Genomic DNA, 24,187 nt, shown 5'->3' with positions numbered 1-24,187 from the left:
AATTCTAGCGTATCTCAAACGTGAACGCACTGATTTAGCATTCTTACAGGAGACCCATTTGAGTTCTGGGGAACATGGAAAACTGCGTAAGGGATGGGTGGGACAGGTATACTCGGCCTCCTTCTCGGACCGAAAATGCGGAGTGGCTATTCTCATTCATAAAAACATCCCCTTTCACATGCATAGTCAAATTGAAGATCCCAGGGGGAGGTTCCTCATTCTTGTAGGTGAATTGTGGGGCAAACCCTTAATTCTGTGCAATGTATACGCTCCTAACACGTACTCTCACTCTTTCTTCACTACATTGGTGGGACATCTGACACCTTTCTTGCCTCAACCGATTATTATGGGAGGTGATTTTAACTTTGTTGCGAACCCGCAGAGGGACCGTCAACCATCTAAACCAATACCGCGGGGCCACTTTACCAAGGGGGTTCATTTCTTAATTAAGGAGTTGGGATTGTTAGATGCATGGCGCACGCTACACCCCACTGAACTTGACTTCTCCTTCTATTCTCATCCTCATTCGTCTCACTCACGCATCGACTACTTTCTAATCTCTGCATCGCTGTTTCCGAAACTATTGATGGCATCCCTTTCGCCTCCTCTTGTATCGGATCATGCTCTGCTTAGCATTGACTTACGTTTTGGGTTTCCTGACGCGAGGCGTATCTGGCGGATGTCACCATTTCTCTACAAAGATGCGGAATTTCGGGACTTTTTTCATAAACGCTGGGCGGAGTTCCATGCTACTAATTCTGTAACAGACGTAGACCCTGTTATTTACTGGGAAGCAGCTAAAGCAGTCATGAGGGGTCACATCCTGGCTTACACAGCATCTCTGAATAAAAAACGGGACGAGGAACTCTTGGCGTTGTCGCAGAAACTAGCCAGTTACCACTCCATCCATATCTTTCGGATGGACGACGCATCTAAACAAGCCTTGTGCGCAGTCAAGAAACAAATTAACCTCCTCTTGGATCAACGGGCCACTCGCAATATCTATAGTTATAAATACAAACTTTATCGATGGGGGGATAAGACAGGGAGATTGCTAGCCAATTTGGTGCGGCCGCACAGAACTCGCCATACTATCACGGTCATCAGAGATAAGAAAGGCGACACACACGTCACTCACTCAGCTATTACAGATCAATTTGTGCAATTCTACACTGACCTCTACGCGGCACAAACATTTGATGAGTCTGCAAGCACTCGCTTCTTTAAGGGTCTTCATATACCTACCCTGTCGGACGCTCAATGCCTTTCCCTCAATGGTCCCATTTTGGGAGACGAGCTACAAGTAGCCATTAAAAAGCTCAAGCTAGCCAAAACACCGGGGCCGGACGGTTTTGGACCCGAGTTTTATAAGCTCCTGGACCCCCCGGCGTTAGCATCTTTGCAGCAATACTTTATGGGGCTCTGTACAGTTATTCCACCCGGGAATTCACACAATAGAGCACACGTCATTATACTTCCCAAACCTGGGCGCCCCCTTGATGCATTGGGGTCTTACCGGCCCATTTCCCTTCTCAACCAGGATACAAAGCTTTTGGCCAGCATCTTGGCGACGCGCCTAAATAAATTCTTACCTACGCTCATCCATGAAGACCAGGTGGGTTTTGTGCCTGGAAGGCACGCTTCCATGAACTTACTGCGGGTATTAGCGGTGTTGCAGCATCCCCGCACTGCCTCCGATAAAGCGCTTATTACTAGCTTAGACGTAGAAAAAGCGTTTGACATGGTTTCATGGCCCCACCTTTTTCGGACGCTGGATCGGTTCGGGATCCAGGGGGACTTTATTGCTTGGGTGTCGGCTCTGTACCATCTCCCCACGTCCCAGCTTTTGGTGAACGGCGCGCTTTCTGATCCGTTCCCTCTGGGAAGGGGCACGCGTCAAGGCTGCCCGCTTTCACCCCTTCTCTTTCTCCTCTCGCTCGAACCCCTGGCGGCTCGCATCCGGCAAGACGCAGAGTTGGAAGGTCTGATAATAGGCTCTAATGAATTTCGTATTAGTATGTTCGCGGATGATATGCTTTTATACGTTAATAACGCGGACCGCACCATGCCCGCTTTGATGTCCCTTATACGATCGTACGGAACTTTTTCGGGTTTAAAAATAAATTTTGATAAAACAGAGGCCCTCTTGTTGGGAAGCCAACAGACCGATCCGTGGTGCAGAACCCTAGGGGTAGGAATTGCCCCCGGAAAGCTGAAATATTTAGGTATCATGCTTTACAGAGATCCGAACAAAATATACGAGGCTAACATATCGGCTACCATTGGAAAGATCAAAACGCTATGTACTAAATGGCAGTCGCTGCCTCTCTCGCTTTTAGGGCGCGTGGCCCTGGTCAAAATGGTGATGTTCCCAAAGTTGCTTTATCCTCTTCAATCCATTCCCGTCTGGCTTACTCGTGCGGATGAGAGGGCTTACCAATCTATCATTAGCTCCTTCGTGTGGAGGGGGAGAGTGGCACGCATCAGCTCACTTAAACTAACTCAGAGCCGAGCTCGTGGTGGTCTGGGCTTACCCTCCTTGCGCATTTACAATGTTGCCGCGCTCCTCCGCTGGATTCACGAGCACCTGGTTTCCTCGCGCCGCTACTCCCCTGAATTTTTACTAGAGGACTGCTGTGCACCCTGGTCCTTTTCCTCTTTTCTCCATGGAGCGGTGGGCAGGGGAGCGCGCTCCTGCCCTACAGGGTTCTCTTTCCTCCTTCCTTTTAAACGAGCATGGCGCTGGTGGCGTCATATTCAGAATAGGTCGCCCACTGTATCCCCGTTTCTCTCTCTGCTGAGAAATCCCCGCTTCGCCTCTGGAGTGGAAGGGCTGGCGGGTCTGGAAGGACGCACCGTGCGGAATACGACAATCCAGGATGTCTTATCGTTGGGGGGGGGGGAATTCCCTTCCCTCGCACAAATGAGGCTAGCATGGAGTTTACCACCAAAGCACATGTACACATACTTACAAATTCATCATTACTTTCACTCATGTGTACGTACGCATGCGGATGACTGGAGCTGTGGCTCTCTGGATCTGGTTTTCCTTGACACACCTACGGAGTCGAATAAGATCTCCAAGTGGTATGGGGCGTGCAGAGATCTCTTTGGAGAGGGGAGCCTTCGGGTGTTAGGGGGGGAGTGGTCCACGGAGCTGGGCATGCAGGTGACTATAGATGACCTCCACTCTTTCTTTCACACGCTATACTTGCATGTAAAGGCCTCGGGACTGCAAGAAACACAATACAAAATCTTACACCGGTCCTATATCACGAGAGCTAAAGGCTTTCGTATGGGATTGTGGAGCGCCGACACTTGCACTAAATGCACAACCCATAGGGGTGACTATGTTCATTCCTTTTTCACTTGCCCCAGACTGCACTTCTGGAATCAGGTTCAGCTCCACTTGGCGGCGGTGCTGCGATGTACCGTGCCCTGGCATCCTCCTGCTCTACTATTGGGAGATACCTCGGACCTTGTTGATCAGGGTTTGGATGCCTCGGCTCAGAAATTCTTCCTCCACGCGCTGCTCGTGGGTAAACAGCTCATTTTGAAATATTGGACTTCTGAGGAGGTACCGACCTATGGTATGTGGTCCGCGCGCATGCAATTGCAGGCGCGCTTTGAATTGGACACTTATGCATCCCGCCCTCAGCCACACTGGAAACTCTATTGCTCCATGTGGAGGTTATCATTGGAACAACGGGTTTAGCCACTCCGCAGTGTCCGCAGAATGGGAACATAACCGGGATCCTAGCCTGTGCCTGCAGACCCCCCGATACTGTACTAATTGTTCACTGTGTAAGTCCTGGTCCTGTACAAATAACTGCATTGCCCGATACACTTCTATTTATAAGTCTTCCTCCTTCTGCTAAGGTACGTTGGGTCCAGGGATTGCGATTAGGAATGAGTATGGGTGCTTGTTTTTCATGCCAGGTTCGGGGTTTTGCTGTGCCGCTTTCTTACCTGCTTGGGTGACATAATCACTCATCCATCCTTACTTACTTACTTACTTAACTACTACACGCAACACGGGTGTGACTTGGATGTCTGCTTAGGGTGCGGTTGATAGTGCGACTGATGCTTGTTGTGTGAGTGTGTGAATGTGGAGGATCGTTTGGGGATCCTGAGTGGTGAAGTACGTCCTGTTGGTTAAGAACATTTGAATTATTCAGACGTAGGTTGTAGGCTGGTCACTTTTGCTCATTGTCTGCTGTTTAAAGGGATACAGAGCTCTACCCTTCACTAACACTGCTTGAACGAGCACCGGTATACAATTTTGCCCATTATAACATTCCCGTTAGCCCCGATAAGGGGTTCATGCAGTCTGATATTTCTGGAGGGTGCCCCTTGGCACACTCCGTATTGTATTGTATTTTACTCTTTTTGTAGCGCCTGTTTGAATTTCTTGCATAATGAGCTGTACAATGCTCCTGTTTCTGTTCATGTTTTTTACCTTTGGACTTGCTCTGACATTGTACTTGTAGTTGCACTGTTTTCCATCTTTCATGTGATTGCCCTGCGACCTGTTTGTCTCAATAAAAAATGATATTATAAAAAAAAAAAGAAAAGCACCTGCTGGCCATCACGGCGGTACATGTAGCTGGAGTGGACAACGTGCAAGCAGACTACCTCGGCAGATATATATTGGACCTAGGAGAGTGGCCATTGGCCCTGTGGGCATTCTAAAACATTTCCGGATGCTGGGAGTGTCCAACATTTAATCTGAGGTCAGTGGCACGCAACAAGAAGGTGCCTTGGGATTTTCAGCCGAAGATACGAGACCTGAAGCACAGGACTGGATGCTCTGATGCAATCATGGCCAAAGTCCTGACTGCTATATGTTTCCTCCTTGGCCTCTGATAGGTGGGGTGGTCCATCACATAGCATCTCACCCAGGGAGAGTGATTCTTGTGGCCCCAGGTTGACCCAGGTGTCCTTGGTATGTGGATCTAGTATGCCTACAAGTGGATGAATGTCTCTGGCTCCAGGTGTATCTGGGCTTGGCTCACACAGGACAGCTCTAGAAGGTCCGGGTTGCTTTGGTCTTAGGGCATGGTTCTTGAGAGTGCGGTGCTAGCCAAGAATGAATATTCGGAAGTGGTTATTACCACCCTATTGAAGGCCAAGAAACCATCCACTCTTTTAGCCTATGCCAATGTGTGGGATGTTTTTCAGCACTGGTGCAATAAGGAGAATCTGGAGCTAACAAAGCCCCAGTATCATCAGTACTGGCCTTCCTTCAAGAGGGCCTGGGCAAGGAATTAACAGTGGCGTCCCTTAAGGTGCAGATGACAAGCTCACCCAGACATTATTAGATTCTTCAAAGGAGCCCTGAGGCTCAGGCTGCTGATCTGAGATCCCTTCCCTTCCTGGAATCTCAACATCATGTTAGAGGCTCTTCAGAGGATTCCGTATGATTCTTTGGAGAAAGCTTCTCTCATGGATCTTATGATCAAAGCGGTGTTCCCAGTTGCAATCTCCTCAGCCAGAAGAGTCTCAGAATTGCAAGCTTTGTCGTGCAGGGAACCATTTCTAAGAATCGTGGAAATGGGAGTGACCTTGGATACAGTACCTTCCTTTTTGCCAAAGGTTGTTTCAGCATTTCACATCAACCAGGCAGTAAGGCTACCAGCCTTTCAAACTATGGGTTCAAAGAAGAAAGACAAGGCTTTAAAGCTGCTGGTCATCTGCAGAATTCTCTTGCATTACAAGGAAGTGACTAATGAGCTTCAGCTATCGGACCATCTCTTTGTCCTAACCAAAGTGTCAATCCGAGGCAGACCAGCTTCCAAGGCCACCATTTCCCAATGGATTCCACCTACGTTATCTGTGGCAAACAACCACCAGTGTCATTGAAAGCACATTCAACCAAAGGTGTAGCCTCCTCTTGGGCAGAATCAAGGGCGATCCTCTGGAAGAGATATGTAGATCTGTGACAGTATTCCCTACACACTTTCACTAAATTCTATAGGGCGGATATGGCAGCACACAAAGTTTCCACATTTGGATTCTCAGTACTAAAAGCAGGCTTATCTTTCCCACCCAGGACCTTGGGAACTGCTTAGGAACATCACTAAGGTTCAGCATACCATTCTTATTTCATTGGAAAATGAGATTAGGTTCAGAGTGAAACTTATAGGGATGATGATGATGCTAGCAGGGTGATTTGTTGTTTGTTTTGTGTCACAGATTGCTTTGCATTGAGACCAAGAAGTTCTACTTTGGTCATCACAAAACTTTCTCCTACATACATGTAATTTTCCCTAAGTGTTTCTCTGCAAATGTTATGTGACAAACCAAATTATTTTTCTTCAATACAGTCTTCCTTTTAGCCATCTTTTATACAGATCATATTTACATAGAAACATAGAAGAATGAAGGCAGATAAAGACCATATGGCTTATTTAGTCTGCCAAACCATGCCATCCACTATCCCCTCCTCTCCTTTAGAGATCCAATGTACTTGTCCCAGGCTTTCTTGAATTCAGAAATACTTTTTGTCTTCATACCTCCACTGGAAGGCCATACCAAGCATTCACCATCCTTTCCATGAAAAGTATTTTCTGTGGTTACTTCTGAATCTATCCCCTTTACCTTCATCCTATGCCCCCTCATTCCAGAGTTTCCTTTCAATTGAAAAAGACTCACCTCATGCACATTTATGCCACGCAGGTATTTAAACGTCTCTATCGTATCTCCACTCTCCTGCCTTTCCTCCAAAGTATACATATTGAGATCTTTAAGTCTGTCCCCGTATACCTTATGATAAAAAAACACCGACCATTTTAGTAGCTTTCTTTTGGACAGACCCTCTTGTTTATATCTTTTTGAAGGTACGGTCTCCAGAATTGTACACAATATTCCAAATCTGGTCTCACTAGAATCTTATACAAGGCCATCGGTACCTCCTTTTAACTACTGGCAATTCCTCTCCCTGTGCACCCAAGTATCCTTCTAGCTTTTGACGTTGCCTTTTCAACCTGTTTGGCCACCTTAAGATCATCGCATACTATCATATACAAAAGTTCTTCACCCCTAAACTGTATTTTTTCACAACCAAAATGCATTTCTTAGCGTTAAATCATAGCTTCCAAATTTTGTGCCATTCCTCAAGCTGAATTAGGTCCTTCCTTTTTGTTGTCCACACCATCAGGAGTATCTGCTCTATTCCAGATTTTGGTATGATCTGCAAAGAGGCAAATCTTACCTGACAGCCCTTCAGCAATATCGTTTACAAAAAATGTTAAAAAGAGCAGGCCTAAGAACCGAACCTTGAGGTATACTACTAGTAACCTCACTTTCCTCAGAGTGATCTCTATTGACCACTACCATCTGTCACTTTCTGCTCAACCGGTTCTTGACTTAGTCTTTCACTTTGGGGCTCATACTGAGGGCACTCAGTTTATTTATTAGATGTCTGTGTGGAACAGTGTCAAAGGCTTCGCTAAAATATAAATACACTCTATTCAATTCTCTGGTCACCCAGTCAAAGAAATTGTTCAGATTTGTCGAACAAGACCTATCTCTAGTGAATCTGTTTTGCCTCAGGTTCTGTAATCCATTGGATTCCAGAAACATCGCTATTCTCTGTTTTAAAATTATTTCCATTAATTTACTTACCACAGAAGTCAGACTTATGGACCTCTAGTTCCCTATATCTTCCTTATTTCCACTTTTGTAGAGAGGGACCACATATGCCCTTCTCTAGTACCACTCCTGATTAGAGAAACATTGAAAAGGTCAGCCAGAACTTCCCTAAGTTCCTTCAGTACCCTTGGACATACACCATATAGCCCCATCACTTTGTCCACCTTTGGTATAGTTAGCTCTTCCTGAACACAGTCTTCTGAAAATTGTTCAGAGTCTATCTACCATACCTCCATCCATATTTGTGTTTGTCTTCTGCAGTCCTTCTCCTATCTGTGAACACAGAACAGAAATATTTCTTAATAATAATAATAATAACTTTATTCTTCTATACCGCCAAGAATCAAATGACTTCTAGGTGGTTTACACAGAAGAGAAACTGGATAATCAGCGAAGTACAAAGTATTGAGAATAAAAGTACAGCATATTATCTAAAGTATAGACAGATTAAAATTATTGTTATAAATAAAACTTCAGTTAAGAAATGAATTTATCAAATAGTACAGTCTTAATCCCTTTTCGAAATGCGCTGTAAGATTGCATGGTTCCGTTAATATAATTGCCCAACCAGGACTGTTGTTTACTTGCTTGGAATGCTAACATCCTGTCCAAAAAAGACCTGTATCTACAGCCAATGGTCCTAGGATAGGTAAATAAATTGCAGTTCCTGGTTATCCTGGTAGGGTTTAATAGCACAAAATGAGATAACAGGTAGGTAGGGGCCAGTCCCCAAACCAATTTAAAACAAATACAAGAGAACTTAAATATTACTTGTGCTTCTACTGGCAACCAGTGCAGTATTCGATAATAAGGACTGACGTGATCATTTTTCCTCAGCCCAAATATCAGGCGGACAGCCGTATTTTGCATTATTCTCAGTTTTATCAATAGTTTCTTTGGTACTCCCAAATAAACAATGTTGCAATAGTCCAATATAGATAACAGTAGTGCTTGCAGCAATAGTCTAAAGAATGGAGGGTCAAAATAATTTTTGATGGTCTTTAATTTCCATAGTGCAAAAAAGCACTTTTATACCACTAAATTTGTGTGTTCTACCATTGTTAAGTGGGAGTCTAAGGGCTCCTTTTACGAAGGTGTGCTAGGGTTTTAGCGCACGCACAAAATTACTGTGCGCTATAGTGCACGGTAGCCGAAAATCTACCGCCTCGTGGCTAATGTGCTTGGGAATTTAATGCGCGCTATTGTAAAAGGAGCCCTAAGTGATTCCTAAAATTTTGATTTATTTTGAAATTGGGTAATCATGACCGTTTAAATGAAGCGATTGTGCAGTTATTTTATCATTTGGACTTGCTAGAAAGATTTTTGTCTTTTCTGTATTTAATTTCAATTTGAAATTGATTGTCCATTGTTTTATTTCGGTCATAATTTGAGAAATTTGTTCTAATATTTCATTAGTTATGTTGTTTAGAGGAAGTAAAATGGAGATATCATCTGCATATATATAAAAATGTAAGTTCAACTTCTGTAGCAGATGTTCTAAGGGTGAAATGTAGATGTTAAATAACACAGAAACGGTAATTGCGGCCATATTAGATTACTTGCACCTACTTTTAAGCAAAGGTCTAGGTGCCCTGATCATGCAATTCGACATGAGCTCTGCCTTTGATCTTGTAGACCATGCAAATTTGCTACAGTGTCTAGACGCTATTGGCATCAGAGGCGAAGTGCTAAACTGGTTTCATGATTTCCTTTCGTCCCGAACCTATCAGGTTTGCTTCAACAATGACCTCTCCAACACCTGGAGCAACCCATCTGGCATTCCGCAAGGGTCCCCACTATCCCCTCTGCTTTTCAATATCTACATGACCTCACTGAGCGTTCAATTAACCCAGCTGGGGATAAAATTATTCAGTTACGCTGATGACTTCACAATTATTATCCCATTTGCCAACTCTATCTCGGAAACAATTCCAAAAGCATCAGAAGCCATAAACTTGATGGAACATTGGACGACAAACTTCAAACTCAAGCTCAATACTGAGAAAACTAAATTCTTTGTCGCTTCACCGCACCCTCTTGACACCAAAACCCCACTAGACATCAACAAACATAACTACCCCATACAGCCCACCATTAAAATACTGGGTGTAACTCTGGACCAATGCCTCACCATGAAAGATCAGGTGGACTCCATAATCAAAAAAGAGTTTTTTCACCCTCTGGAAACTTAAATCCATTAAAGCATACTTTGATAACTCTGTCTTCAGAATCTTGGTACAATCCCTCGTATTAAGTCAACTCGACTACTGTAACATCGTCTACTTATCAATCCCTCAAAAGAATATGCGACGATTACAACTAATGCAAAACACTGCGGTCAGACTAATCTTCGGTCTAAAGAAGTTCGATCACGTGACGCCATACTTCAAACAGCTACACTGGTTGCCGATGGAAGCTCGTATAAAGTTTAAGTTCGCCTGCCTCTGTTTTAAAGTTTTCTACGGTCTAACCCCTAAATACATCACTGACCTAGTCTCCTTCTCAGCCAACAAACACAAGAGAAGCTCCCACTCGCACTTCGTTTCTCCCCCGGTTAGAGGATGCAAACTAAAAAAACACCATGAGCATCTTCTCTCACATCAGGCTGCTCTATGGGGTAAAGACCTAGAACAACTCCTATTGCCCACCACTTATGAGATATTCAGGAAACGCCTCAAAGCCCACCTATTCCCGAAAGACCTAGACAGCTGACCCACTTCCCTCTTTCCCCTCTCTTGCCCTTTCTCCCACTTGTTCCCCACATCCCTTAAGTTAATTCAACTTGTATGTCAACTCAACTTGTACCCCAATAATCTTTTGTAAACCGCATAGAACTTAACGGTATTGCGGTATATAAACTGTTATTATTATTATTATAACATGAACCCTGTGGTACCTCAGATGGATTACTCCATGTACAAGAGTATTTTCCTTCACTAACCACTCAGTATGTTCTTTTCGTCAGGAAACCCTGAAACCAATTCCAGACTCTTCCCGAGAGTCCCATTGCATCCAGGCAATGTAGCATTATTTCGTGGTCAACCAAATCAAAAGCGCTACTAAAATCCAGTTGTAAGATTAAGGCACTAGTGCCTGTACTAAAAAGACCATACAAATGGTTTAAAATTGAAGTGAAAACTGTCTCTGTGCACCTTTCCTAAATCCTGATTGATGTTCATTGAGGATATTAAATTTGTCTAAGTAGTTCGCTAATTCTAAGTTGACCAATCCCTCCAGGAGTTTGGTAAACAGTGGGATGCTCGCTATGGGCCTATAGTTGGATTTCAGAGCAGTTGATGTTTTTTGATCTTTAGGGATATTAGTAATCAAGATATGTCCCTTTCCTCATAAAATGTCCCCTTTTGTAGAGCAATAGTTAACCAATTAAATAGATCCCTTTTGAATTCAGGTGTTGCATCTTTGATGAGTTTTGATGGGCATTCGTCCAACAGACAATTTGATTTAGTTTAATTTGTTAAACAGAGTTAAGAATTGATGCCAGTTAGGAAGCTCAAAATGGTCCCAGAACATATCAACATTGGGCTATTTTTTCCGGAAGTCTGGGTTTAATTTCGAAATCAGTTGTGGTATGGGGTATAGTTGCTCTCAATGCAAAAATTTTGTCATTAAAGAATTCAGCAAGAGTTTCAGAAGATGGAATGAGTTCATTTTCCTTTTTCAGAACCCTAGTTGTGTCTGTTAACCTATCTACCAACTTGAACAACTCTCTGCTATTTATTTTAGATGTTCCTATTTTCTGAGTGTAATATTTTGAACACTTTTCTTTGATCAAGATTTTGTAGTTTTTCATTTTATATCTCCATTTGATTTTGTCCTCTACTTTGTTCGATTTATGCCAGAGTCTTTCTAGTTTTCTTAGTTCCCATTTAGTAGCTAATAGTTCAGAATCAAACCATTCGTTTGAAGCCCTCACTTTCTTTTTGTATACTTTAAATGGGACTATTTGATCTAAAACTTCTTTGCTAAACTTTCCCCATTTTGTGGGGAAATCTTGATCCTCCTTAGTGTTAAAATATAATTCGTAATGAGTCCAAAATCCTGTTGGGTTTATAATTCCTCTATTAGTAATTGATTTTGTCTTTGCATTTTTACTTCTTGTTTTTAGAAGAGGTTGCTTCTTTTGCCAGCTTAAATCAAAGTTGCATATGTAATGATCTGACCAGATGCATTTTTTCCATGCCCTTAAGAAATATCAAATCTTTAGGTCAGGTGTTTCTTTTTTTGAGAAAGTTACTAAATCTAATTGATGTCCCTTATCTTGTGTTTTCTCTATATCTGGTTTTAAGAATCCAAGGGAAGTTAGAAAAGAGTTAATATCTATCACTTCTGGATTTCCCACTTGGTCCAAATGGATGTTTATATCGCCTAGTAGAAGGTTATAAGGTCACTTCAAGGTGTTTGTAGTAAGAAACTCATGTAGTAAGCAATTCATGTTTGTCATCAGCTTCTACATATTCCTCCCCTTCACCTTTGATTCTCTAAATGTTTCTTTTGCACTCCTTCTATCACTAATACAGTGGTACCTTGGTTTAAGAGCATAATTCATTCCAGAAGCATGCTCTTAAACCAAAACACTCGTATATCAAAGCAACTTTCCCCATAGAAGATAATGGAAACTTGAACAATTCGTTCCACCAACCCCCCCCCCCGAGGCTACCGGCGCTGCTCCATCACCCCCTCCCCCCCGCTCTAACCGGCATCGCACCCCCCCGAAACGGCATCGCAACCCTCCCCCCCCCCGTGAGAACCGCAAAGCACCCCCATGCTGAAAGCGGCATCCGCCCGCCCTTCTTCCCAAGCACTTGGTCCTTACCCCTTCTGCTCGTTGTAAGTGTGAATGCGAGCTCCCGCCTCTTGCCTGTGCTGGACCTTGAGCATCTGCGCATGCTCAAGGCCTTCTGGCTCTCGTTCTCTCAGAGATCTCGTTTGTTTGTTTTCATTTTGAATGTAGAGGACTTTTTTCCATTACTTTGATATAGGGAATGAGAGAAGGACAGTGAGAGAGAGAGAGAGAGAGAGAGGGAGACATGTTGCCAATGGGAGGTGGAGGAGAGAGGAAGAAAAGTTGGACTCATGGAGAGATAGAGAGAATTGTTGGTTGGTGAAGGGAATGAGGTCCGGAGAAGAGGAAGCATGCAGGAGGCTGAAAGAATGAAATATTGGATGCACAGTCAGAAGGAAGTGCAATCAGAGACTCATGGAATCACCAAACAACAAAGATAGGAAAAATGATTTTATTTTTAATTTAGTGATCAAAATGTGTCAATTTTGAGAATTTATATCTGGTCTCTATATTTTGCACTATATTTTTCTATTTTTGAATAGTTGTTACATAACATAACATAATAGAGAATTTCTAGACCGCATAACCCTTAGTCCAGTGTGGTTAACAAAAGATTATGCTATGGGAAAATACAAGAATAATGTGATATATCGAAATTTAGTTAACCAAGAATTTGGAAAAAAGAAAATTCTTCAAAAGTTTTCTGTAATGTTCATAAGATGTGGATTTAGTCAATAATGGACGGAAATCTTTATCGTAATAAGCTGCTTGATAGGAAAGACAATGCCCATGATGTTTCTTACTTTTAGAACCCTTAACTGAAGGGAACGTAAATAGGGCATGAGATTTTCTACTCTTCTCATGTGCCATGATAACAAATCTTATCAACAAGATATAATGGGGCAACACCAAAGCGACTTTATAATATAAGCATCCCAACTTAAAGATCACCCTGGCCTCCACCGGTAGCCAATACAGCTCACGTGGTCGTACTTCCTCAGACCATGGATCATTCTTACTGCTGTATTATGAACCAAAGTCAGTCTAGCCAAATTTTTTATTGGTCAATAGTTTGAAGGTAAGGAAATTGATTCCTTTTTATTTTTAATAATAGGTGTAATAATTATGTTACCCTCTTCTTGTGGAAAAATGCCTTTGTCTAATGAGTCAGTGATCCATTCTAGCACTTTCATTTTAAATTCCAGAGGTGCACAAGACATAAGATTAGCAGGGCAAGAGTCCAACATACAGTAAGATTTAGAATATTTGGAAAATAATTTGGAGAAATCTGTCCAACCTGGGTCATCAGAAGTGGACCATATTAGGTTAACTGGAACATCATCTTGTGGCTTCTCCAAATAATTATTTATACTTCCTAGACTTGAAGAGCATGAGATCCGTAGACCTGTGATTTTAGAACTAAAGAAAGTTACCAGGTCATTTGCAGTTGATAATAGGATTTGAGATAATTGTAAATTTTTTGTTATATCAAACACCTTATTAATGAAGTTAGACAATTTTTTGGTGTTGATGTTAGTAGTGCTGACCTGATTTGAATAGTAAGCCTTTCATTTTTCTTTAATTTACTGAGCTGATATTGCATATTTTAAAGTCATCTGCCTTGACTTCTTTAACCCCCCCCCCCCGAATATAAATGAGAATTAACATTTTCTCTGCATAGTGTGCTTTGTGGGGTTTTTTAAATTTTGTGGTTACCATTATGTATTAATAAGATTATATTGTGTGCATATGAAAAATGGATGGAAGAAATTGCATTACAATTAGTACTATTATTATGGCGGTAGGGTCAGGGGTGGGGCCTGGGCCAGTCTGGGGCAGAGCTTGGGCGAGGGTTCTCAGTTGATATTTGTTAGACTTAAGGGGTACTTGGCTTGAAGAAGTTGAGAAACTCTGCATTAGATTACAGAACTAACATTTGACCTGGGGAGCAATGGAAAAATTTTGAAGCATTAAGTGAGCTGTGAACAGAAAAACTTTTTGCTTTCAAATGAGCCCTCTCTACACCTCTTAGTATTAAACCACACCATATGGTGATCACTGGATGCCAGATGATCACCCACTATAACATCAGAAACACTTTCCCTGTTGTAAGCATTGTGGGGTAATCTTGAAATTACTGAACAATCAGGATTCCACCCTTATCTCATCCAGATACCTTCCTCAGCAGATTCATTAACTCATGGATGCTGACTTGAAGGAATGGCCTAATTGAGGCAGTGTCTGAATCAACCAACATCAGTATTTTTATTAGCATAGAGAGTCTCTGTGTAGTTGTTTGGTCTCATCGATAGTCTAAAATCAAGTCTATGCTAATAAAAATACTGTTGTTTGATTCAGACATCTCACTTGCCTTTTCTTTGGTTATTTGCTATATTTTGAGGCAAGATCTCTTTTCCCTTCTTGTTTTGCTAATTGAGACAGTGTCTCGATAAAGCCATCACTTTACAGTGATGGATCTGATAGCACCTCTAGGGATATGTAGATGCATTGAATTTTTCCTATAGCCTTCCCCCAGTCTATGTCTCTGAATAATTTTATGCTAGAATTCTTTCAGCATGTTTCAGCATGTTCTTTCTGCCTCAAATTCACTTTGTACAGCAAACACCTGGATTCTTCATCTAGGAGTTTTCAGATCTGCTTAACTAGTATGATAAGATTAGATAGGCTGTATTTAATTTTGGAAACTGAGTTAATTTGAGTTTGCTATAAAAGATGTGAAGACTTAAGCAGTAGAAACTAGTGCTGGTGGTATAAAGTAAATAATCTATATTGATATTACAGTAGGCAGTATATCATTTAATATTATAAAATATTTTACATTCTTTAGCTAATTCAAGTTTAAAAACTGACGGAGAGATCTCCTTATCAAATCTCATATGTAGTTTGAACTAATTTTCAAACAGAAACAATTTAGAGGTGTTCTCTTTGAAAGGTAGTGTAACATATGCATGTTAAAAAGCTACTATGTACTTATTCTTTTATTTGAACATAGGAGTGATAAAATAGCAAATGTGCTCCAATCAAACTGTAAAAGTACATGCTATGAAAGTCAACACACAGTTTTAACTAGACTAGACTGAGCAATAATAATTTTCAGACAGGTCAGTTTACCTGGATAAATTGCTTTACAAGTTGTACCTTTTTTCCCTCTAATGTATATTTGAAGGGTGTTCATTTTTTCTCTTCAGTTATATTGCTGCTGTATCTTTTTATAACTGCTTCAATTGCTAATTGGCCTGAGGGGTTTATCACACTATCTGCAGCTACTTTCTACCATCTCTTGGTCTGAGCATACTATTTCTACCACATGTTTAGACCACTGCAGTGTGAGCCACTGAGCTGGCCTCATGAAGTTTATCTTTTATAAGCTTAGTTATACTGTTTCACTCAGAGTCTATATATTTTATTGTGTTTTAGTAAAGCTACAACACTGGAACGAACGTACGGACCAGCATGGATAGCTTATGGACATTCATTTGCGGTTGAGAGTGAGCATGATCAAGCAATGGCTGCCTACTTTACAGCGGCACAGCTAATGAAAGGGTATGTGTGAAGTCAGAGTTTTCAAAATATGGGAAAAAAAAGCTTTGCAATTTATTTCATTAAATGTTTAGATCTGAGTTTCTCTTTAACAAGTTTATCAGTGCTTTCTGCCATTGCATACAATTTTAGAGTAGAGTCCCAGATACTGAGTGACGGAAGAAAATTGATCTTTTTTTAAGGCTGGTCTCATGTGGGATATGTGGATTCAGTTATTGAACCTCCTCTGTTCCTTGTATTGTCAAGGGATGTGAGGGCTGTTGAGAGTGGTCACTGCCCTTTTGGAAGGAGACCCAGCTATTGGACAACATCAACTCCTACTAACTAGACTGCTTACATATGTATTGGTTTCTGAAGGAAGCTAAAGTTCATAGGTTTTATGCAAAGGATTGTTACAACAGTTTATCATAGGACAAGTAAGCAGCATATTCTCACATGTAGGTGACATCTTCCACGAGCCCGGTATGCTAAAGTGTTACCAGCACTTTAAGCTTTAGAAGCTTTAAGACTGCCTGCACTGTGCATGTGCAAGTGCCTTCCTGCCCGACACTGGCTCGCGAGGTCATCGGTTTTTCATTTTCCACAGAGTGAAGAAGACATATTTGAACTTCGTTCCCTCAAGTTGCCTTTCCACTTCATTTTCTTCATGTTTTCCTTTTATTTGTCTTCCTTGTTCGTTAATTTTCTGTTCATCTTCCAATATTGTGGACTGACAAACAGTTGAAAGAAAAATGTTCAGTTTTCCTTTGTTTCCAATAATTACTTGTATTTCCATGGATACTGTACGATATGATTGTTGTTTATCATAAAAAATTTGAAATTCAATAAAGAATAAATAATTTTTAAAAAATTTCTGTTCATCTTATTTTCTTTACAAAAAAATAAGTTTTGATAAAGAATGGACCTTTCGGTTCTTTCAGAACTTTGGGGCCCTGCCAACATTGTTGATGGCTTTTCAGATTTTTTTGATTTTTTTTTTACCCCCACCTCGATATCATCCTCTCCTGCTGGTTCTGAGACCGGGGCTAAACCCCCTCCCTAAAAAAACCCAAAAACAAACAAACCCAAAACAGGGGGAAGCACAAACAACAAATTACCCATTGTTTATCTTCATCTCCATATATATTTTTCTTTTAGGAAAATTCAGGCCTGGAGTCAGATTTCCAGGAACTTGTTTAAAAAAAATTAAATTGTGGAAACTTTTTGAAGACTCCTCGTATATTCAGTTTGTATGGTATATCTGAGTTTGCTGGAGAAACGAAATTGCGGACGGGCGGAGTGGGTTTTGCTGCAGAAAGGAAGAAGCTGCTTTAGAGGCTGGAGTAGCTGCCGGAGTGTTCAAAGACAATTTGGAAGGTATCTTAAGACATGTTCCTGACAGTAGCCCTTCTCCGGAAAGGAATACCTGGTAAACAATGGATTGGGAAGTACAGACGGCCATATCAGGTGACATGGCAGATGAAGCGTGGTATGATCAGAAGGCTGGAAATTGAAGCAGAGAATGAATACTGGCTGAGCAGACCGTACATGACAAAAGAACAGGAATATGACCATGCAAGAGTACGATGGATTGCAGATTGGGAAGCTTTGAAAAGCCTTAAGAAATCAAACTTTCCAGCACACAGATATACAGTGGACCACATCAATCATCTAAATGTGACAAAAAATGGACAAAACCCTAAAAAAAGAATTTCTAACTAATACTTGCACCCATGACTTGATTTATTAAAAACCTCTAAGCTGCCTCCATGCAAAAAAAAAAAAAAGAAATATTTATTAATATGACTATTTTATCTAAACAGAATCCTTCCTCTACGTTTCTTAAGTATTGTATTTGATGCTTTGAATTGTATTAATACTTGATTATGTATTGTATTTTCATTAATCTATTTTTAAGCTGTGTTTTGGTTTGATAAGGCTGGATACAATCCCATAAGAAGTAATTATGAGGCTAGTTACAGAGGAATGACTTAAGGGATTTCTACAAATGTAGTAGAATTTTGGTCTGGTATAACATGAGAATTATGACAAGGTATGTAGTGCATGGTCAACTGTGAGTGCAATATCTTTTAAAACCATTTTAGAAAATTTTATTAAAAGACTTTTAAATGTCTTCAGCATATCCTGTTCTTCTCTCAGCACATAAATCTGGGTGTTCGGCATCTGAGGAGTAGTTTAATTAAAGAACTATAGTCATTGATTAGGCAGGAGAATAGACTAAGATGCATGTTGGGTGTGTGTCCTATTGAACTGACTATTCATTCACAGTGGCTTCCTCCTTAACCCTAGCAGTGAAAATGGCAGTCTTTCACTATTAGAAGCAAGAATCAGGCCCATCAGTAGCAGAATGGGTTCAAGTTTATTTAAAATTTGTTAATCCGCTTATCAGGTTTCTAAGTACATAAGTTAAAAACTAGGTTGAACATAATAACACAATACAGATAGATGAATAGAAACAAATAATGGGGAAAAAAGGGAGAACTACATTAAATGATAGGACAGAAAAGACATTAAGGGTTAACACATGTGATAGGGGTGGCTCATCTGTAAGAAGATGTGGAAATTGAGGTCTATAGATCAAAGACATCCTTAAATAGGTATATTTTAAAATTAGATTTAAAGTGATCTAATGAGGTTTCTTTGCATAAATAAATTGGTATAGAATTCCAAAGTTGTGGAGCGGTTACAGAAAAGATGGTTGAGCGAGTCGTGTTAATGTGGCTAAGCAAGGGAATAGATAACAGATGTTGTATGTTCAAATGGAGAGATCTTGTAGGAGCATGAGAAATTAGGAGCTAGAGAATGACACGGGGACCGTTTACCATGGTAAACCGTGAGTCACCACAGTAAATCCGCAGGAATGGAGACATTTGCAACTGGTTTACCGCAGGAATGGGAACAAGATCTTTCACCTCCTCGCTGGAATGGGGACAAGACCTTTTACCACCCTGTCTTACTCCTGTGGCGTCTTACTTACTCGGCATCTTCTCCCTAGCTCCTCTTGCGCCTATTTTACCTTCAGGAGCCAGCTATGCCACGATGAAGACAGAAGAAACCTAAAACCAAAGCCTGAGACCAGTGTGATTTGAAGAATAAAATTACCAGACAACAAAAAAAAAAAAAAAATTTATTTTATATTTTGTAATTAGAATATTTCAGATTTGAAATATGTATCCTGCTAGATCTGGTATTAGACATAACGGGACTGCAAAGTCCAGGCTGTGTTTCTTTAGCTTCCAGCTGGCTTAGGGCTCTCTCTCTGACCAGGGGGCAGTTGCCCTAGTTACACTCCCCTAACATTATTCTTGCCATGTGTGACTAAAGTATTCTGTTAGCTTGATTTTTCTATGTAGCATTCTGTAGTAATTTGGTTTGTTAAGTTTTCACAATAATGAAGGGGATATTTGTGAAAGGGAGGGGAGATGGGTTTTGTTGAACCTTGCTCTGTTTTATTTGTTTTTATAAAATGACAATTGTCAGAGGAGAAGCTTCCGCTAACACACACGTGACTGCAGGGCGGCACAGGCAGGCTTCCCCGACATCAGTTTCTTTTCTAAAGCACCACGAAGGTAAGGGGGAGGGAGGAAGATAGATTTGGCCGGAGGGAGGGAAGGGGTCGCGCGCACGATCGGTGACCGCACATCTTCCCTCCCTTAAGTTTCTTTACGCCACGAAGGTAAGGGGGAGGGAGGGAGATTCTCGGGCGGCTGAAGGGCAGTGAGGTGACGAGAGGGGAGGGTGGATGCTGCGGGGACGGGGCTGTGAAGGGGACGGCAGGTTTGGGGATGGGGTGGTGAAGGGGACTGTGGTCTGGTGACGAGGACAGAATTTTTCCCCTTGTCATTCTCTATTAGGAACCTCTATAAAAATTCAGGCAAATTTGTCAACCTCACTTTAAAGGTTAAAAGTAATATTTTATATGTAACTCTATGAGAGATCAGCAACCAGTGTTCATTAATTAATAGGGGTGTCACATGATCACATTTTTTTTGCTTTTGAGATTTTTAATTGCTGTAGTTTTGTATAATCTGTAGACATTGGGGTTCATTCTGCATTATTCCTTTGTGAAGTGCGTTACCTCATGTAAGGAATCACAATCATTTGAGAAGATAATCTCACACCTTTGGGATTAGGAAGAGCAATATCTTGCTAAATGGGTTTATGTTTCAGGAGGGAAGCTCTAATGCACCATAGTATTATTCTGTTTGGAATGTAGGTGCAATTCAATTTCAGTATATAATTTTTCTATTTTCAGTTGATCTAAATACTGTTTACAAAATCTCCCCAAAAGAGAATTGAACACCCAGCAAGAATCACTGAACTCTGATACCATATGAAAGCCAATGAAAGAAAAAGCCTCAGTTATAGAGGAGGGGGAAAAATCCACCCAACCAGCCATCCAGCATAGGCAGAAAAAACTTTTGTGGCTACTATATACTGTATATCTAGAGAAGTGCAAAAAGAAAAACATGAGAATCAATCATATTTCTAATTCCACTGTGCAAAACTGTGCTAGCAGCAACTACAAACTTAAACTGCAAGCTCAGGAAAAACTATATGCAACCAGCCTACGCTCGTTTCGTGGCTGACATACCACTTCTTTAGGGCTGCAAAGGCTCACATAGCAGGAAACTGTTTGATGTGCTGCTCTTCTGTGTTTTTCCTCCTTTCAAGTTTCTCTTTTCAGTTGTACATTTCAGGCTATGAGACTGAACTATCTAGGCAAGGGAGGGGGATTAAATTTAAAATGGTGTCACTTATTTAATGTGTTAGATTTTTGTGGGGGGAGTTTGAGTGGTTTTCTGTTGTTAGTGGTTTTTTAACTGTATGTTCTGATGTGTTCCAATATTATGTTTAAAGTGCCAGTTAAAAAAAAAAAAAATCTATTAATGGAACTCACATGGATTCTTTTTCTATCCTGCGGGGTACTAGGCAGGGATGCCCACTTTCTCCTCTACTCTTTCTTCTCTCTTTAGAATCCCTGCTCTGTACCTTACAATTCTTTGATGAAGTGAGTAGCTTGGAGGTGGTGGGGGTGGGGGGAGGAATAAAAACTTTTGCGTTTGCCAGTGATATGTTTCTGGTTCTTACTCGTCCCAAAGTTTCTTTGCCTTTAGCGTTGGACCTCATTTCTGAGTTCGGCTTTTACTCCGGGTTATCTCTTAATTTGGATAAATCAGTCGCAATGCTTTCTCTTCCCGAGATTCGTACTACTTGGAGAAGGTCACTCTGAAATATTTGGGAGTTCTTATTCCTCGCGACCTCTCTAGACTGTATTCTTTAAATATAGAACCTCTTTTTCTGTCACTTACCAACAAACTTCATCTGTGGCGGGATCTTCCTCTTTCTCTTCTTGGCAGGGTGAGTTTATATAACATGCTTATTGTACCGTGCTGGTTGTATATCTTTCAGGTTCTTCCCCTTTACTTGACCCATAAAGATGAAACATGGTTGATTCGGTTGCTCCAAGGGTTTCTCTGGGTGGGTAGGTGAGCTTGTTTGCCTTATCGACTTGCTGCTACCCCGTGGTATAAGGGTGGCCTGGGTTTGTTGAATTTGTGCTTTTTGACATAGTAACATAGTAGATGATGGCAGATAAAGACCCGAATGGTCCATCCAGTCTACCCAACCTGATTCAATTTAAATTTTTAAATTTTTTCTTCTTAGCTATTTCTGGGCAAGAATCCAAAGCTCTACCCATTACTGTGCTTGGGTTCCAACTGCCGAAATCTCCGTTAAAACCTACTCCATCCAATCTAAACCCTCCCAGCCATTGAAGCCCTCTCCAGCCCATCCTCCCCCAAACGGCTATATACAGACACAGACCAGCATGCGACATATAAATGATTTCTTTCAGGGCACATCTGACTTCACTAATACTCTCGTGGAACTCTCTTGTTTTCGTACCACTCACTTCAGTGCTTATCTACACTCTGTCTCAGTTTGGACTCCTCCAGCAGTTTTCATGCTTTAAATGCTACTGAATTTACTTTTCTTCCTCTACTCTTTAATAGTAACTTTCCCCCTGGAGTGGATAATGCTATCTTTGTTTGATGGGAAGCGAGGGAGATTCATTATTTGTATCATTTGGTTGCGGAGGATGGAAAATAAAATCTTTTGCTCTACTGAAACAGAAGTATGATCTTCCTCCCATTGATGGGTTTGCATATATGCAGATTCATCATTATGCAAATTCCTTGCAGTCCCTTAATTTAGCAGTATCTAGCCAGGAATTGTTATCCATGCTTATACATTTGGTTCTCAGCTCTCGGTTCCTCTCAAATTCACCATTGACACTTAAAGGATAAATCCCCCTTGCTTGACCATTCTAGATTGCAGGCTGCTTGGTCTCGAGATCTACATATGAACTTGCCTCAAGATGTGATACTGTCAGCTGTCAAGAAATTACCTGCCTTTCGCAGATATATTACTTTTTGGGAATAGCATTACAAATTGGTTTTGAGATTGTACATTTCTCCTAAGAGAGCTATTCTTTCTCGAATTTGTGCATCAGCTGAGTGTCTTCATTGTCACGCTCCTGAAGCGAGTCTGGGCGACATGATTTGGACCTGTCCTATCTTTCAAGTCTACTGGGAAAATGATCTTACTTTTGTGGAGCATATTTGGAACATTACTATTCAGCGTTCTCTCCTTCTGTTTGGAATTCCTCCACATTACCATCCTCACTAATAGGGAACGACAGCTTTCTTCAAGTGGACTGTATTAGTTGCTCTGAAATGTATTCTGATCAAGTGGTTGGATGACAATGCTCTGGATTTTTCCCTCTGGAGGTGTCGATTGATTACTCTTCTGCAATGGAAACAGAGGGACGTTCAAGACCTTTCATCTTTGCCAGGGCGCTCTTTTTAGTGCACATGGGAACCCTTTTGGAACACTATGACTCCCCTGGCTCAGAGTCGCTTATTGAACTTTGAACCCAATGCTTGTCTGTTAGTTTTAGTTGCTGTAATTATTTGGATTAAGTTGTCCCATGTTGAAGGACTGGGGGGTGAGAGGGAATCAGGGGGTGGTCGGGGGGGGTGTTGGGTGGTGGGCTTAATTTTGGTTTTTGCTGTTGGTTTGAAAATTTGAGCTTGTCTGTATTCAGTTGCATTTTCTGTATTCTTTTTTGTGCTGAGCTCAATAAAAATAATTTGACAATAAAAAAATCTATAGTCATTGGTATGCAGTTCTTTTATGTACATCTAATCTTTATTTTTTTTTTGCCTTTTTTACAGATGCCACTTGCCAATGCTATACATTGGACTAGAATATGGCTTAACCAATAATTCCAAGTTAGCTGAAAGATTTTTTAGCCAGGCTTTAAGCATTGCACCCGAAGACCCTTTTATGATGCACGAAGTTGGTGTAGTAGCATTTCAGAATGGAGAGTAAGTTGTTAATGAATTCTTTTTTGTGTGTGTATGTGTATTGGCTCTGTGCTTCTGACAAAGAGGAGTGGAGATGCAGTTTGAAAAGAATAGTTCCCTAATTTCTGTTTTCAGTGTATCAGTTTGCTTTTTCTTTGCTATAAAAGTTGCTTATCCCTTAGAAATGGATTGGACCATTTTATAGTGTGAGCTTTTATTTCGCTGGAACCTCTCATTCATCTGATCCATTTTTTAATTCATTATACCTTTTTTTCTCCCACCCATTCCAAAATCTGACCCTGTGTTCAATTAAAATTTTGCCTTCAGATAGACATTCATGATCCTTTATGTATAATTCTTTCTAGTTATAGTTGAGTTGGAAAGAATACAAATACTGAAGCATCTGGCGAATGGTGGTGCCAAAAGGTACTTCCCAAGCCAACCTCCCCCCCCCCCAATCTTCAGATTCATACCATAGACGGATGCACCTATCTCCCCCACATCCCCCCTCCATAGGCTTATATATTCCTCCCTTCACGCAGACACCACCCAACCCCACCTATGGTGATCTAAGTACCTATATTTTATAGCCATGCACTCCCCCTTTCATAAAAAAAATGTAGGGGACTATACTTTGTTTTGATTGCAGTAGGCTTGCAGAAGAACCAAAGGACTGTGGGTTTGTTTGTTTTTTCTTTAGGAGAATTGTAGAAAAGTTGCTTACTTCATCCTTTTTTTATTTTATCATTATGCAATTTAGCAATAATAACAACTCAAGTACAGTACTTGAACATGAAAT

General features: G+C 41.1%; 2 protein-coding genes across 5 annotated transcripts in view; both read left to right on the top strand.

The window, feature by feature from the left end:
- CDC16 (cell division cycle 16) overlaps positions 1–24,187 on the top strand; it is a 226,676-nt gene that overhangs the window by 170,742 nt on the left and 31,747 nt on the right. For all 4 annotated transcript variants that reach the window (XR_004539864.1, XM_033948569.1, XM_033948568.1 and 1 more), the window contains 2 exons: positions 15,896–16,021; positions 23,257–23,409. Coding sequence is in view for 3 of the 4 variants with exons in the window: in XM_033948569.1 (XP_033804460.1) it covers positions 15,896–16,021; positions 23,257–23,409 (279 nt within the window). In the remaining variant the exon portion in view is untranslated. The remainder of the gene's footprint in view (positions 1–15,895; positions 16,022–23,256; positions 23,410–24,187) is intronic.
- On the top strand, positions 17,342–17,719 carry LOC117362293 (ribosomal protein 63, mitochondrial-like). The gene has a single exon (XM_033948488.1). It carries the CDS (start codon positions 17,387–17,389, stop codon positions 17,717–17,719), a length of 333 nt encoding a protein of 110 aa, XP_033804379.1. The 5' UTR covers positions 17,342–17,386.

This window comes from Geotrypetes seraphini, chromosome 6 (assembly GCF_902459505.1).
Source record: "Geotrypetes seraphini chromosome 6, aGeoSer1.1, whole genome shotgun sequence".
Classification (NCBI taxonomy): domain Eukaryota; kingdom Metazoa; phylum Chordata; class Amphibia; order Gymnophiona; family Dermophiidae; genus Geotrypetes; species Geotrypetes seraphini.
This window is presented reverse-complemented; position numbering and strand designations above follow the sequence as displayed.